This window comes from Otolemur garnettii, unplaced genomic scaffold (genome assembly GCF_000181295.1).
Source record: "Otolemur garnettii isolate 467f Iridium unplaced genomic scaffold, OtoGar3 scaffold00222, whole genome shotgun sequence".
Lineage (NCBI taxonomy): Eukaryota > Metazoa > Chordata > Mammalia > Primates > Galagidae > Otolemur > Otolemur garnettii.
In genome coordinates, this window is record NW_003852617.1 from 358,023 (window position 1) to 375,555 (window position 17,533).

A 17,533-nucleotide genomic window follows, 5' to 3' on the forward strand; every position below is an offset into this window, starting at 1 on the left:
CGATACTCAGAGCAGAACAAGAAAAAGGCCGAAGGAGACCTCTTGGGTGCGTTGGGATCTTTGAACTTCTTTTTTATTTCCTCTTTAGGAGGGATATGGGTTTTCATTTCTCTTTCATAACGAGCCTTGTCCACCTTTGCCATATCTTCAGATTTTCCTTTCTCTTTAGCAGACATGGTCTTCCACCTTTCTGAGCACTTCTTAGAAAACTCTGAGTTGACTGAAGCATCTGGGTGGTGCTGCTTGTGCTCCTCCCGACAAGTTTGCACAAAGAATGCAGATGATGACATTTTGCCTCTCGGCTTCTTAGGATCTCCTTTGCCCATGTTTAGTTTTTTTTCCTCAGCTCGGCACAGAGTCGCCCGCAGTGCCTGTCTGGCTCTCACTTGCCCCAGCGCTGTCTCTGTGGAGCTCAATGTACTGCAGTGGCTGTGAGAGCGGAGCCAGATGCCCCTGCTCTCTTGTCTTCTAAATTTTTTAATATATCAGTTAAAGATGGATTCGGTTATTATCTTTTCTTTTTTCTTTTTAGAGACAGAGTCTTACTTTATTGCCCTTGGTATAGTGCCGTGGTGGCTCACAGCAGCCTCCACTGAGTATGGTAGCAGATGAAGCAGGGTTTCTCTTACTTTAGCCTCCTGAGCAGCTGGGACTATAGGCACCTGCCACAAGGCCTGGCTGTTTTTTGTTGCAGTTTGGCTGGCGCCAGGTTCGAACCCACCACCCTCAGTATATTGGGCTGGTGTCCTATCTTTTCTTTTTCACTAAGAATACATTGAGTTTCAGGAAAAAACTGCCGTTAACTCCAGTGTTATAAGCAGCATCTTAGAAGGGAGGAAGGGTATGGAAAGCTCCCCATCTCAGGGTCCTGGGTGGCTGCTGACTAAAGGCACTGTGAGTGCTTATGTCTCATCTGTGTTTTGTTCATATGCTGAAATTACTGGATACCAGGCAGAGATGGGAGGTGACAATATTCTTGACCCTGTGGGGGATGGGGGTGCAAAGCAGTCAGAGATAGCAGGATGAAAGAAACGAGGTTTGTTAATAGAGCCCAGGAAGTTGGAGAATTGCGCTTGAAGAAAAAGACCTGGAGGAAACATCTGCTAGCGGTTCTAGCGGTGTGGGGGTGGGGTGGGGGTGGGGGTCAGAATATCCACCTACGCTGTTACTAAACTTGTTGAAAAGAAGGCTGGTCTAGTTTGGCGTAGACTCTTTCCTCTGGATCAGAAAAACAGAAGCATTATAATATGCTATTCATACAGAAAGTGTGAGTAGAAAAAAAGAAAATGCACATGTGGGGCTGAGAACATCTGCTGTAACAAGTCATTTAGAGACGGCCAAGCAGTGGCTTGACAGCAGCTTGCTAGTGTGTGGCAGGAAGGGTGAGGAGGAATGGGGGTGGAGACCAATGGATAAGAGTAATTTAGGTCATGAACAGCATCCCACATTATAGCTTTTATTTTCTCAGTGCTCAGTCAGATCCAGAGTCTCATCAGCACGGAAACACTGTGATTAATGGCAGCAGCCAAAAATATGACACGGGAATAGATTGCTCACAGCATGATACAGCGGGAGCCTGGGAAACAAAAGTTCTGTACCAAACAACTTTCATGGGAATAATCTCCCTTTTATTTCTAAGATGTATCTTTTGGATACCTTAAATTTACTTCGTATGACATGCAGTAAAGGCTAGCCCATCCACAATGAGCTGTCATGAAAATAACTAATATATTCAGGTGCAGAGAGATCACTGGTGATTTTAGATGTTGTTATTTATTGTAGGCTCTTATTTCTCTTTATTAATGATGGATAATTATCCATTTTTCAAAAACTTTGACATGTAGAGTTAGAAATTCCCCTTCCAGCTTTTCAGCAGTCATTCGGGTGGTTTAATAATCCTGACAGTGGTGCCATCATGTTATTTGTATGGTAGTGTGTACTTTCCCAAGATTTACCAATTTGTGTAACTTCATTTAATCCCCACAAATCTCTACTGGGCAGACAGAACAGGTGGCATAATCCCCATTTAGACATTGGAAACACTGGAAACAATGAGGTTAACTTTTTTGCCTGAGGTTACACATCTGATTCCTAACATGAAAAGACGAGATCATTCCTTTCTCCTTCTGCAGGTTCCTTTAGAAGCAATATTGAGATGTTGTGGTTCCTGGGGATCCTTATCAATGCTGATGACTTTCTGATCTTGATCTCTAGCCCTGATTCCACACCAAGCTCCATACTCAGGGCTCTTGTTACCTGGCATATCTACCTAGTGGGAGGTCTCACTGGCAGATGAGCTCAACATGTCCCCAACTAAATTTATCAACTCTCCAGCCCCTCTCAAACTTCCTGGTTAAGGGTTCCTTATTCTAGTGAATGTCACCATCAGACTCCTAGTTGCCTTATTTCTCTGTTGTGTCTGCCACTACCCAGGGGTGGGCCACAATTCCTCGTCTTCACCACAGCCCTCTAAGCAGTCTCCCCATCACCATCCTGGACCCTCATACATCGACTTGCAGCATTCGGATGGGGCTTTCTAAAATGCAGATCTGATCAGTCTCTTTCTTAAGACCTTCAATGGTTTTTCTTTGTGTTAAAGATAAAATCTAAAATCTTAACATAATTTACAGGGCTCATAGAGTCTGGTCCTCCATGTCCAACTTCTATCACCACTCTCTCTTTCTCAGTGAGTTCCCTATTTTAAGTACTTCCAGCGTCTACAATGCGCCTTCCTCTTTTGCCTTCAAGCCTTTGTATAAGCTTCCCTCTTCCTAGAGAGCTCGTTCCCTGTAAGCCTTAGCCTAGGCATCATGCCCTCTGGGAATCCTCTGCTACAGTCCCCTCTGCTGTGAGGGCACATGAAAAGAGTACTTTTTCTTAGCCGTTCCATTTTTGGCACATCTTGGTCCATGTCCCTCTCCAGTCTGTGTTTGTCAGGAGGGCAGGAGGCATGCCTATACTATTTGCACTGCATTCCTGTAGAGAATACAGTGGATGAACCAGCTAGGTGAACAAGTCATTTTTGTTGAACACCTGTTGCTAGATTTCCAGTGACAGTTCCCTGTCAATGCACTCAATATTGTATGGCTGGTCATATCTAGGTCCCTATTTTCTAAGATGTCTACACTCTTGAAGGAAGTCAGTTTTTCTCTCCTCCCCACCCCCGGTGTTATAGAGATACAGGAAGTCATTTATAGATGCTCTACTTTATACTGATTAAATCTGGTGGCTTTGGGGGTGAGCTTAATAAATATCAGTTATAAATATTTACTGAGTAATTTCTTTGTGCAGTGCATTATGCTAAATATTTTTCATGAATTTTTTGCTTCCTTAAAAAGATTCTATAAGTTAGCCAAGTACTCTTGTTATCCTCATTTTATAGAAGAGGAAAGAAAGATGAAATAATCTGCCCACTATCACAACAAATAAATAGAATAGAGTTTTGAATTCAGTGCAAGTCGTAGAGCTAAAACCAAAGCTAATGAAGAACAGTTAAAAGAGAAATGCCTGTACTTATTGTTGTGTCATAAAGGTGTTAACTCTAGGAATTTATGGATTGAACACAGGTTTTGAAGCCAGTGGCTGTAACTATGAAATGAAGGAAACCGAGTATTGTTTGTGGTGAGGATTAAATGAGATACTGTGCATAACATATAGAACATAGGGACTGACACATTATAGGCTCCTGAAAAATTATAGCTGCTGGTGTTGGTGCTCTGAGTCTTCTACTAGCATACCTCGTTGTACTTCAGAATGTGAAGGAGGCTTTGCTAAAGAGAAGGTTAGATGTTTAGGTCTAAATAAATTCTTAGAAGAACAATGGAATGACTAAGAAAAAGTACTCTTCATTTATCTTACTCTGTGTCGTATGATGATTATTTCTGTAAGCCAATATAGAGACCTAGAAGGGTGACTATTTTCAATACTTTAAAACTGCTGATTGTATACTGACTTGCCATAAAGCTATATAAGACTATCTCAAGATGTGAATCTTATTTGTTCTTGACTCCGCTTATTTTATTTCATGACTTTGAATTTTAAAAAATAGCAAATTAATTATTTCTTAGAAATGAATTTTGATAGATAAAATATTTGAAAACATAGTTGTAGTGGAGAAATAATTTTTTTAGAAGATCCTGATGAGGGAAAATTTTTGAACCACTGTTTTTTATCTCAAGGTAAAATATTTTGTTATTACATCTTTTTTCTGTATATTTTAAGAACTTTGGTTTTTAATGATTCACCCTCAGTTTGTCAGACATTTGATTTCAAAGTAAATGTACATGTTTTAGAGTTGTTAATGATAATTTCTGTGAGGAGTCCTTTAGTAGCTTTTACTAAAATTACTAAAACCATGCTACACTGATGTTTTGTAGTGACAAAGTTCATGTGGAGCAATAAGCAGACAAAGAAAAAAAATGCGAACACGTAGTAGGTGGTATACATATAAAGTATGAAGTGGAAGTAATTTAAGTTGAATTATCGTACAGTAATACAGTGCTCTCACGGACACCCTATTTAAAACAAGAAGTTAGTATGTATTGATATGCCTACTTAGTAGTTACTGCTTGGTACAGGTGTTATCTCATTGGCTTTCTCTCATTTGATCCTCACAATAGTCTAAATAGGTTATCCTATCATTTTTTGGATTAAAATCTTAATCATGATTATTCAGAGAGTGGGATTAAGGTAGTTTTCTTTGTTTTCTGGTATTATTTACAAACTCTAAATATAATGATCTTGTTATTTGACCCACAGGATGGGTTTCCAGATTTCCAGGATTCTGTGCAAACACTCTTCCAGCAGGCGAGAGCTAAGAGTGAAGAACTGGCAGCTCTTAGTTCGCAGGTAACATAAACTGCCAATTATTATTTCATAATAGTATCTGTAGGTTAAAAAATAAATGACTGCTTTGCTTAGTTTCAGTTTTAAGTGTCTGAGGACGGAATTTATTTCTGGTTGTTTTTATGACATCATCTGATCCACAGCTGTATCAACAAGATAGCAATAATGACTTGATTTGGTTTATGAACAGAATCTGATACAGTGCTATTTATTTACTCTTTGCAGATATGTAGGAACTGAGACAGATTGCCAAGTAAACTTAAGCAATTTGATATCCGTAAACCCAGCCATTGTTGACTATGGCTATGTGCAGTATCTCTGAGAAAAATAGTAGTAGTTCTCAATAAAATATTAATAGTCAACATTGTAACCATCGTTAAATCATTACAATTCATATATATTGAAAACTTGTTATGTTAAGCTTGGTAACTTGGTTTTGGTCACAGTACTGCCAAGTTTTGTTTTTGCTTATTGAAAAATTTTCAACTAATTAGTAACAAGTTCAGATGAAATGAAGTTACGGTTAATTTTGATTTAGTTTACATGCATTCAGAAAAGTAGTATTAAGTGTCCTGTTGACTCTTATGAATTAGATACTCCACCTATTGATTAGTTTCTTATTTATTTTCATTTTTTCCTTTAACTCAATGGTAAGAATATACCTATTGATTTTTAATTTTTCGAATCAGGACTTTTTGTAGGCAGTTTTATGTAGCAGATTTCATGTACTGTTTTATGTAGCATGCTAGTGATTTATGTCTGTGCTTTTGACTATTAACTCTGTGGCAAAATATTATAAATACATTGCTTTGAATATCACATATAAGTACCTTAGAGCAGTACACATCTAGAAATAAACTTTTATGTCAGCTAGCTAATTGTACATTTTAAAACATGTCTTTTTGTGATTGGCTGGGAAATATTGCAATTTCATGATGAAGGTTGGCACTGATATTTTTCTGCATAATTTGCATTGTTTAATTTTAGTGGGAGGGTGTTTGTCTTATTCTTCTAGACACCCGTTTTACACCTTTTCTCCCCCAAACATACTGTCATCATATCAGAGTCTCTGTAGTGCCAGATTCTAAAATAAAAATGCCGAGATTTCACCCTATGTGTTAGAAGCAGTTTATAGCAGATGTTGCTGTTGCTCTTAGATTTCCTTTTAAAAAATTCTTTAAAGGACTCGGTACCTTGGAAAACAAAACTAAGGTTATGTTGCTTTTGAGCTGAAATGAAATTCTTTTTATAGGCTTGAGATGAAACTTTTTTCTTTTGTACAAAATCCAGCATTTTATATATTAACATGATGACATAGACATCTATGCATATTTATGGAACGTGTATTCCACATGAAGTGTGAACTAATTTTAATGAATACTAAATATATTTGCTGGAATCTGAAATTGGCATCATTAAACCATTAAAAAATCTAGAATGTTTTAGTTGCTGATTTTATTTTTTGCTTTACTTACTAGCAGCCTGAAAAGGTGATGGCAAAGCAGATGGAGTTCCTCTGCGCCCAAGCTGGCTATGAGAGACTGCAGCGTGACGAGAGAAGACTGTCTGTGGGACTCTACCGGCAGAACTCCGAAGAGCACAGTCCTAATGGCTTGCCCGCTGAGAACTCAGATGGACAAGGTACATCTTCAGAGTGTCTGTGCCTTTAGAGCCACTGCTGTGTGCACTTCAAAGTGAAACTGGAAAACATGGCTGAGTTTTAAATCATGACAAGTTAAGATGACAAGTTCTTTATAAAGATTAATTTTTAAGTTGTCTCTCTAGAAGGGAAAGAATTCATTCTGGCAGTTTTAATTATTGTATTTTCTAAACTTCATTATTTATAAACAATAGTTGCCTGTGTGATGGAGATATTATTTTATGAAGCATGAGTGACTAAGATTGGGAGATATAAACAATACAAATCATTTTTTTCCCAAATAAGCAGATTCCATGGATAAACATGTTTATCCTTTTTAAAATGGCTAAAACTTCATGTATTTTTAGACTTCAGAAACAGATTTGGGTGATTTATAACAAATTTGGTTGTTGAGAGAATATGGTAACTGCTTCTAAAGTATTATGACAGAATAACTCTTACCTTTTGAAAGTTACATGATTGATGAGTATTTTTAATATTCAGAAAATTATTTCATGTCCTCATGAAGAAAATCCCGAGTCATTGTTATTTACTACTCTTTCAACAGATTTTTCTTTAGCGTTTTCTGTGTTCCACATATGCCCATGGGCTCTGAAGAGGCAGCAGTGAACCAGACAAGTCCTGCTCACTCGGAGCTTACGCTGTAGTGGAGGGAGATGTACAGTGTCTGAATATGTCCTCTAGTTTCAAATAGTAATAAGTGTTTGAAGAAAAACAATAATTTTTAGTGCCTTCCTTTTATATATTGTGTCTCTATGTATATAAAAAACCACTTCTACAGAGTGGTTACTACTGTAAAAAAAATAAATAAACAGAAAGAAAAGATTTCTTAGTAGGAATATCATCTTAATAATCATTCTCCAACCATGTCAGCAGATTGGAGTACTAGAGGAGAAGAAAGTTCTTCCTTTTTAAAATATGACAGAAACTTTTTAGGTGAGGTCTTATTTAACGTCTCCAATTATCCTGAGCGGTTAGGAAGCAAAGGCAATTATGAAAGATTTTATGACTCTAATTTATGACACCAGGATAATTCAGTTTATGACAGAATATGATTTGGTGTATAAATGTTTTTTTCCAACTATTATTTGAACTTTTCAGTGCCTGCTGACGTTCCTCACCCCTTTCCTAAGGAGTGTTGAGGCAGTTTTTGAAAACTTATTTTTAATGAAAAGCATGTTGTGTTTTTAATATTATTCATATTTTGGGGTTTTTTTTCTTTTCATTAGGGGAAAGACCATTGAATCTCCGAATGCCTAATTTACAGAACAGACAACCCCATCATTTTGTGGTGGATGGGGAGCTGAGCAGACTTTACTCAAGTGAGACAAAGTCCCACTCATCAGGTGAGAATGTGGTATGTGATTGGGTAAAAGCATCTTTAGATTCTTTTCTCGTACTCCCACTGTTCCTCCCCCTCCCAGAAAATGTCATTACTAACAATGTTACTATAGATTGAATATCTCTAATCAGAAAATCTGAAATTCAGAATGCTCTGTAACCCAAAACTTTTTAAGCACTGAAATTATGCTCAAGGAAATGCCCACTGGAACATTTTGGATTCTGGATTTTCAGATTTGAGATGCCAATCCATTAAATACAGATAGTGCAGATAGTGCAGATATTCCAAAATTTAAAAAAATCCAAAGCATTTCTGATCCAAAGCATTTTGGATAAGGGATGCTCCACCATCAATTTTTCTCCCCTTGGAAATGGTAGATTGCCATAACACTAGCCAATCTTTTTTGAGAACTTAGTATTCCAAAGAATGACAGGGAAAATTCATGTAGGTTGAGATTATTTTGATAAGCTATTGAACATGAATGGTAACTTTAACACAAAAGTTCAAACTGAATAGTAAATGGCTAGTTTGAATTGTGTTACTGCCAGAAAAGGGAGTCCATCCTTGAAATTGATAGACTCACCGTTTGCTCTCACACTGAGAAAATCTTGTGTACCAAAATCTAAAATTTTCATGCAAATACATTTTGGGCATGATAATCACATTTCAGAAGTAAACTGAATTTTATAACAAGATAAGCAGCTCACCATTATAGTTAGGATGTTTAACTATTTTTACCCAAAGAAAGTAAGTTAGGGAAAATTAAAAAGTATAAGAGATCAGCTCCATTGAAAGAGTCTAGTATCATTCAGTCTTTCAGTTAAAGTAACTTGAAGGGAGTCATTTAATGTAAGTCACTGACGTTATAGATAAAGGAGCTGAGGCCAGATAAGATTATGGGTCTAAATTTGTATCATAAGTCAGTGGACAGAGTAGTCCTTATTTAGAAGTTTTTCTTTAAAGGAAAGATCTATTCTTTAAAGTTTTTTAATAAACAAAACCATTTTCTACCAATTTACATTCCTTTAAAGATAATATTAAAAGAAATCAGTTACATTGATAATGTGTCTCATCATGTATCTCTGTTACACAGTTTTAGTTGCGCTAAGGTTTTATATCTCTGTTACATAGAAATAGATAGTTGAGCGAGGGTTTTGTGTAGAACGAAATAAAGGGGATGCCTTTTTTTTTTTAATTGTGTAGAAATAATACAGGTTTCATATAGTACAAACCTCTGTCCAGATCTTAGCACTGGTATTTGACTGGATTAACCCTAACTGAGTTACTTGACTCTCTGTTCCTCAGTTGTTTTATCCATAAAATAAAAATAATTTCTACCTCGTTAAGATAGTTATGAGGATTAAACAAGGCCATGTACGTAAATTGTACATCTCACCAGGAATTCAATAAAAAGGTAGCTGCTATTTTTCTTATTCTTAGGCCAATTTAAAATGGCCTCCTATTTAGAGAGGATAAATTCATACATTGAGCTACCTGGTTTCACATGAGCTGTTAGTATTGGTTACCTTTCTATAATAAGATCATTGTAAGGTATGTATATGTGCACACAAATGTTGGCACTTTCCCTAGAAAAAGTGCTGTATGCCTCGTTGCCTACAGTCACCTTTGAGGTACTCCCCGTGGGAAGCTATGTACTGATACAAGTGCCTAGTCCACTTTTCAAAGCAATTTTGGAGCTCTTTTTCTGGAATAGCCATCAGAACTGTTGTTACATGAGGTCTGAAATTAAATTCAGGAACTCATCCTAGAAAAAATGCTCCATACTTCATTGCTGAATATCCCTACGTCACCAGGTGGTCAAGGGGAGTACTGTGAAGGTGACCGTAGTGATATGCAGCAGTGAGGTCAGTAACACTTTCTCTAGGATGAGTTCAGGAACTTTGTTGCCCTTGTGTATTTCTCTGTATCAGTACTTCATATAAAGGTCACGTTATGTTGTCATTCTGTAGTGTTTTATGTCTGGAGGGAGGGTTGCACAAACCCTGACCTGGTTTGAATGCCAGCTGGGAAAACGATGCCGAAAATGTGCAAAATGCGTGAGTTTAAAACAAGGTCTGAAAGTGCCTGGAGAAGGGTGTACGTTAACTCAGGGTGAGTAGTAAGACAGAGAAAACGCAGCCCCTCTTTGGCCTCTTCAGAAGGCTTATATTGATTTCCAAGAACGGTGCATATGCAAAAGATAGGGTTGAAAGAATCCCAGGTTCCCAGGAAGACTGGACAGAGAGAGAATGGGTAAGCGGCAGAGGTTTGGTAAATTGGTATATTTAAATAAAGGGGGAGGAGGAAGCGAATTCTATTGAACCAGGTTTCTTAATCTAACTAGCTATTCAGAGTTTAATCCCCTCTCATCTATTGACTCTCCAATGCATAGGCCTAGCTAGTCCAGCCTGTGCTGTGCCTCTGGGTTGTTTTCCGTGGTTTTGAAGAACACGCCCCTGTCCCCGGGGATTATCTGTCTCTAAGCGCGCCCTGAATACCACAGGATTGAGGCGGGGCACCCTGCTGAGAAGTCACCCTATCTACCTCAGTTTGTGTGATTGAAAAACTATATACATGTAACTCCACGGAATGATTTCTTTTTTTTTTTTTTTAAGAGCCACAGCCCGAAAGGGGCTTGTTTTTATTGAAAATATGGCCAGCAGAGTCCATTTGTGCATATGGGCACATGGTCTGACGTGTACAGCCTCCAACAGGGCTCTCCCTGTGACAAGGCAGTGGAATGATTTCTTATGAAAGTAGTCTTTGTGTATTTAACCCTGTTTCTCCAATCTTAATATGTCATTACTATAAGAAATTTTTAAAATAGTTTCAGATTTAACCATTGGAGGTGTTTTTCTTATGTCTTCATTGATGGTATTTTAACCAACAATGATTATATGTGAGTGATCAGTATTACTATATAAACACACAAATATGTATGAGTCTGTGTGTATGTGTGTGTACATATATATATATATATATACACTTTTTTTTTTTTAAGAGACAGGATCTTGTTCTGTCATCTAGGGGCTAGAGTGTAGTGACACAATCATAATTCATTGCAGCCTTGAACACCTGGGCTTCCCACCTCAGCCTCTGGAGTAGCTGTGTTTACAATACATGCCACTGCACCTAGCTAATTAAATATTTTTATTTTTTATTTTTAGAGATGGTGGTCTCTCTGTGTTATTCAGGCTGATCTCAAAATCCTGGCCTTAAGGGATCCTCCCACCTTTGCCTCTCAAGCAGCTACCACATCCAGCTAATATAAAAAATTTTTTTAGTGGTGGGGGTCTCACTATTTCCCAGGCTGGACTCAGTCTGGAGTTATCCTCCTCCCTGAGCTGCCAGAGCCCTCCTCCTGCCTGGGTCTCTGAGTTGCTGGGGTTACAGGCATGACACGCCACACTTAACTCTTTTATTTATTTACTATGTTGGACCAAGCATTAAGTTAAAATTGATATGCTTTCTATGCTAAGTGTTTTATGTGCATTTCTTTATTTTGCTCTCATGCCACTTTATTGTAAGTACTATGCCAGTTTATAGATGAAGACACTAAGGCTCAGAGTTGTGTAACTTACCCAGATATGTATATAGCTAGTATGGCAGAGGTGGAATTTAAATCAAAAATCTGAGTTATTACTTCTCACTCTATAAACAAAAATTATACAATTGGAAGTAAAGAATCATGAATAATTGATACTATTTGCTGTGAAATTTGGTGGGTTTTATAACTTTGATTTTTGTAGTTCATTGATGTAAAAAAATTAACAGAGTTTATGTTTCCATTTTTATGCAGAGAGCCTTGGGATTTTAAAAGACTACCCTCACTCAGCTTTTACCTTAGAAAAGAAAGTCATCAAAACAGAGCCGGAAGATTCAAGATAGCTGTGATTCTCTCACTGTTCTCTGGAAATGGCATCAGATTTAAGGATAATACTCCATCATAGAAATAAGCCTTAATAACCAGTGTTGCCTCATTCAGCTCAAACAGATTTCATAGCCAAAGCATAAGGACTGATAGAGCAGTCAGTGGAAACCAGGAAGATAAAACAACGGGCACAAAATAAAACCAAGAGTGTTGCAATCTGTAACTGAAATATTGACCCATTAACATTCCTGTGTAAGTCCTTTATGTGGAAAGTCTTACAAATTAATATTGTAAGCACTCATTATTTAAGAATGTACAATGTGTTTGTTTAATTTATAGAAGTAAAATCTAGATATTGAGACCCGTTTGGTCCAATAGACATGAATACAATTTATTTTACTTGAAATTTTGTCTACTTTGTGTATTTAGCATAAACATTTACGTCAGAATTTAGAATCTCTGCGATTATGTAAAAAGAAAGCTTAAGTGATGTAGTTATTGGCAAGGTTGCAGTAACTATGGAAAAAAGGAGAGCAAATACTCAATTTAAACCAAGGAAAATATTGTGGATTTAATATTTGATAAAACTGTTTTTTGTCTAACAGGAAATGTATAGCATTTATTCATGTAATATCTGCTTATCAGTGCACATTTACATAATAAATATTGGAGGAAAGTTAAAAAGATGAGCAATAGAGTAGAAAATAGTTCTTAACTGATTGACTCAGATTGTGTTAATAGCTACTTAAGATGTGTCTAAAGATAGGAAGCTGTTTTGTGGACAACTTAAAGAAAGTGGACCAATGTGTTAAGAGGTTTGACTTAAATATTGATATTTCAGAGTGTGTTAAATAGATTAAAACAGTAAATTAACCCTACATGTGATAAAGATGGTGCCTGTTAACAAAGACTATAATAGATTAAGTACCGTTTTATAAAATCTCCAGCCATTCTTCTCTATATACGAGAGTCAGAGAGACTACATGCTTTCACTGGGGGATGTCTTGCCACCGACCTACCACACCTGTGGGCAATCACTGCATCCACATCTGCAAGCATATTTCTGTGGAAGTTGAGTTGACACCTATCCTCATTATTTATTTTAGAATGTCATTTTTGTACACCTTACAGATTGTGAATGCAGTTTTTTTTTTTAATTCATCTTGACAGTATGTTTTTAATTCCCCCTATTTATGGACTGTGTGTATTTGTATATGTGGGGAGTGTGCTTGAATGTTAATACACTTGTGTACTTAAGAGAATTTCACATCCGACTCTACAGTGGTTAAAAAAAAACAATATCTGCCGATACACACTTTTTCTGTTGGTTTAAGAGAAGATAATTTGACAGCTTTGTCTACATCCTACAGATTGATCTAAACCCAGGTGTTGCCAAGAAGAGTGTATTGACATGGAATATGTATTTTTTGTTTTCAGTTCAGCTCTAGATCAAAACCGGGTTAACAAATATTAAGTCATAATCTGTTATACTAAAATTTGTCAGCCAAATGTTAGATGAAATGTCTGCACTGTAGTCTCAGATCACTGTCACAGATATAATTGCTTTTTCATTTTGGTTTGTAGAAGAGCTTTACAGTAGAAACACCAGTAAACAACTTTTATACCATTAAAAGGTTTTTTTCCCTTCCTAAATGTTTTAATTGTACCATAGCGTTTTGCTCACTGAAGAAGCTTCTTATGGACCTTGCAACTTTGTTGCTAGCTTGAGGTTGATTATCGTGGTTGTATTGTTTACTGTGTGTAGAAATAGTATGAGTACAATTTAAATAGACTGTTCAGTTTTTAATATTAGCCATAGCACTGGTTAGTATCTCAGTAGTTTCATGAAACGTTTCCTGTATTCTAATCTACTTTGAGAAATTTTGTGGGTTTTTTTTTTTAGTTGTGTCTTACAGTTCAAGTTTGTAGATTTTAATAAGCAACAGTTTTTAAAGATGCAGCCTTCTTCCAAACTTACATTTATCCATCTTTTGTGGACCCACAAATTGCATCTTTAAATCCATAAATAAGTTTCCTTAAGTATCATTATCATACTTTTGCAGTCTTTCGAGCTTAGTCATAAGGAGGAAGCACAAGAAAAACTTCAGTAGAATACAGTTTTTATTTTGTAAACACTAATGTATTAAACTTGCTATACATTAAAGCAAATAATATATATTTTTATTTGAATTGTATATATGAATCAGATGTTATACCTAGTTGATTTTTTTCATTTTGTTAGAGGTATTTTCACTGAACAAGGTCAATCGGTTACCTCAGTATTACAGCCAATATAGTCCAAGGGACCATTTCTGCCCTAGTCTGTGTTACTCTATTGTGTGAAGTCTATGTTTTTGTGACTCTTTAAGCTGTTGGTGAGGTGGGACGAGTGCACTTGCTTCCTGTGGCAATAAAGATTTTCTGTGCCTCACATGTTTATGTTTACAACACTTTCTGCATGTTAACCCCCTCTGCCTCCCTTATCTGATTGTTTGGGCTGGGCTTGAGAATAAGGGACAGGAGCTTTTGCTAAATGTTGCTGTCAGCGACCTTCATTTTGAAAAAGTTATTTGGTAAACAGGTTCCCAGTTGACTTAAAAAGAGAGCAGTCAATATATTGTTCTCATTCATGAGAAGTTTATAAAATTGTTTAAAAACCCACTAGGTCTAACCAACTAAATTAATAAATAAAAGGAGGCTCTTTAGGATTTAACATTTGTGACATTACATGTTTGTAAAACATTAATGTGATTTAGCCTCAGTACTACAGGTTAATAACATGAAATTGAGTTAACCTGTAGTGGAGAACTAGGACAAAGCCTTGTGACAAAATTTTATTGGATGATTTCTATAGACTAATGAAGAGCTTCACTGTGTCAAGCACTATGGTAGGTGTCAGCTTGAGGGTGAAGGCCACAGGTGAAATATGATTCTTGCCCTTTGAAAGCCTAGTTGGAAGGGAACTAACCCTCACATAAAATACAGATTTTAGTGTGTTACATCCGTGGTGTGAATAAGGAGCTGACATTTAAGTGCATTGTGTATTACTTAGACGTTGCGGTAGTGGACTAATAGGCACTTCACAGGTGAAGGAAAAAGCACATTCACACTTGTTGAGTGAAACAGTTAACTTTAAGAGGCAAGATTTGATAAAAAGCCGTAATGGTAGTACATTTCGTTTTAAGGCCACCTTTTTTTATTTTTGGTGGGTGTGGTTAAATTGTGGTTTTATTTTGAAGCTGAATACCAGTTAGATCTGCTTGCTTAGGGTAATAATTCTCTTGACAATCCCGTTGAATTGTCAAAAGACGGGGGAAGGGTGCTTTTTTCATCTATCCTTAATTAGGAAAACCACTTGGATAAACACTTTTTTAAGATTTTGTGATTATGAGGCTCCTAGTACCTAGTATACCTCCACAATTATAGTTAACAGTATTTAAGGCTGAAGAGCTAAATAAATGGCAGGGAATTTCCTAACATATGGTCTGCTCACTTGGCTACTCAAATGGTTAAGTATTATTAACACAATACCCATTTTGCTTGCGTCTTCACTTCATGTACTACATTGATTGAGTCTTCGAAAGAAAACCAAGATCAGCCTAATGAAACCAGGAGGTCTGTCTCTTTTAGGACATAAATAATCAATTAGTAAATAGCTGAAGTTAGGAATGAGCATTTATGTTTGTAACACCCTGAAGGATATGACCAAATATGGTAGTTGCTATTTAACTAAAAACTACCTTGTGGTCCAGCTGCACATGGGTGGCGTTTTAGGGAATCCAAGCTTATTTATTATTATCTGTGGGTGTCCTCATAAATGATATTCTAAGTGGGCCTCCAAAATTAATAAATGTATGATCCAATGTCTTGACATTAATTTTTATTATAAATACAATTTAATCTCAAAAACCTTGCTGTTAACTATTTCCTTAGTGACCCTGTAAAATGATTTTATTTCACATATAAGTGATCAAAAGCTAAATGCCAGGGCTAGGATTTTTCTCGGTCTACAATAGTTAGATCCTTACTTTGGCATCTGTTTCTCCTGACTTAATGAAAATTATTCTTTGAAGATCACCTCAACGGTGCTTTTATTTTTTGTGTAGGAAAGATGAATCAGAAATTTATTTTTTTAAGGGTGGTGCCTGTGGCTCAAGGGGTAGGGTGCCAGCCCCATATACCAGGGGTGGTGGGTTTGAGCCTGGCCCTGGCCAAAACTGCCAAGAAAAAAAAAGTTTTTAAAGTTCATAATTATTCAAGTTAGAATCCAAAAACTTACAGTGCTTAAGGTTTTCACTTCCACTTACAATTTTTTTCTATCTGTTAAATTTAGCAGATTTTAATCACTTTTAAGGGAACTATGTAATTGGTTCCATTTACAAAATAGGTTACTCAAGCTCCTTTGTTTATATTCTTCCCATCTACTAGTATCATACAATTCTTAAGCCTTAAAACAATATCCTGTTGAATTCTGGGTCTCCTGGCTGTGTCTGACTATTTCATCACTATTTCCAAAGTTATTTCTCTGGCAGCTAAGTTACTTCCAAAGTATTGCTCCTGTCGTGTTAAAGGTTCCATTTCTACCAGTTCATCTTAAAGGCAATTTTTGTGACCTTTTTATAGTAATTGGATAAAACCCTCAAATAAGGAAGAAATGAATCACATAAAATACTAATCTTAGTTATTTCACATCTGTATGAAATGCTTAGTTGCCATGATTTTTCTATATTCTCTTTAATTTTAAAATATTTAATTGACAAAGTAGTATTTAAGTGTACAATGTGATGGTTTGGTGTACATCGTATACTAATTGTGATAATCAAGACACTTCAGTAAGAAAGTATCTCAATTTTTGTTGACTTTACATTTAATGCACGTTAATTTACTTAATCATTAAATGTCTTAAAGAATGTCTTACTTTTCAGTAAGATGTTTTAAAATCTTCTACACAGTGCATTCTACATTGATAGAAAAACTGAAGACTTAAGTTTCAGAATTTTTAATCTTTTCACTTTATTATACAATTTCCCTCTAATAAGTTTTCCATTATTTCTCAAAAGAATCAACTTTCTGCTTCACAGTCACAGAGAAGTAGTGACAGTTGAAAGTTACCATCAAAACATAACGTTATCAAATGTAGAGTAAGTACAAAACATTGGTTCAAGATGGTAGTGCCACGAAAATACTAAAATCATGAACCCAAGATTTTTTCTCATTAACTTACTAAGAGTGGCCCATTTTGTGAATTTCCTGGTAGTCCAAACAATTTGCTAATCAATCCAAGCTAGTTTTGCTCTGGGTGAGCACCAGGCATGGTATAAATTAGAATGTGCTTCATATTTATACATTCTGAAACCTTATGAGTCATCTTTGCATTTAAAGTTTACACCTCATAAATTTATGTTTAAAGTGTCGTGCTCAACACCCACACATGATCCTAAGCAAGCAGGCCATTCTCTTATAACTGTCGCAGACGCCCTATACTGGCAGGTCACTTAGGTTTGAGTATGTAGGAAGATACTTAAGTTGTGCATACGTAGGTGGAATCTTACGGGTAATGGGCTCAGATGAGGCATTTTGTAATTTTCTGAAGCTACCTGCCATCTTCAACTGTGAACTGTCAAACCAAACATCTGTGGTCTAGCACCATACCCTGCTATTATCCTTCCCAGAAGACAAAAGTGATTTCTGTGGTAGCCTATTCTCACACTGTAGGCTCTGCAGAGTCATCATTTTAATTATGTTTCCCCAAGAAATACATACTTTTACATCCTCGGGACCTTGATAATGTAATGTAAGGATGTTTTCCATCAAT

At 36.4% G+C, this 17,533-nt stretch overlaps 1 protein-coding gene across 3 annotated transcripts in view; it reads left to right on the forward strand.

Moving 5' to 3' along the window:
• Positions 1-14,151, forward strand: part of NAB1 (NGFI-A binding protein 1) — a 45,677-nt gene extending 31,526 nt beyond the window's left edge. For 2 of the 3 annotated variants that reach the window (XM_012812759.2, XM_023508087.1), the window contains 4 exons: positions 4,759-4,848; positions 6,324-6,486; positions 7,735-7,851; positions 11,647-14,151. In XM_012812759.2, the coding sequence (XP_012668213.1) occupies positions 4,759-4,848; positions 6,324-6,486; positions 7,735-7,851; positions 11,647-11,735 (459 nt within the window). In that variant the 3' untranslated portion in view covers positions 11,736-14,151. The remainder of the gene's footprint in view (positions 1-4,758; positions 4,849-6,323; positions 6,487-7,734; positions 7,852-11,646) is intronic. The other variant, XM_023508086.1, reaches the window with a different exon arrangement.
• The last annotated feature ends 3,382 nt before the right edge of the window (positions 14,152-17,533 follow it).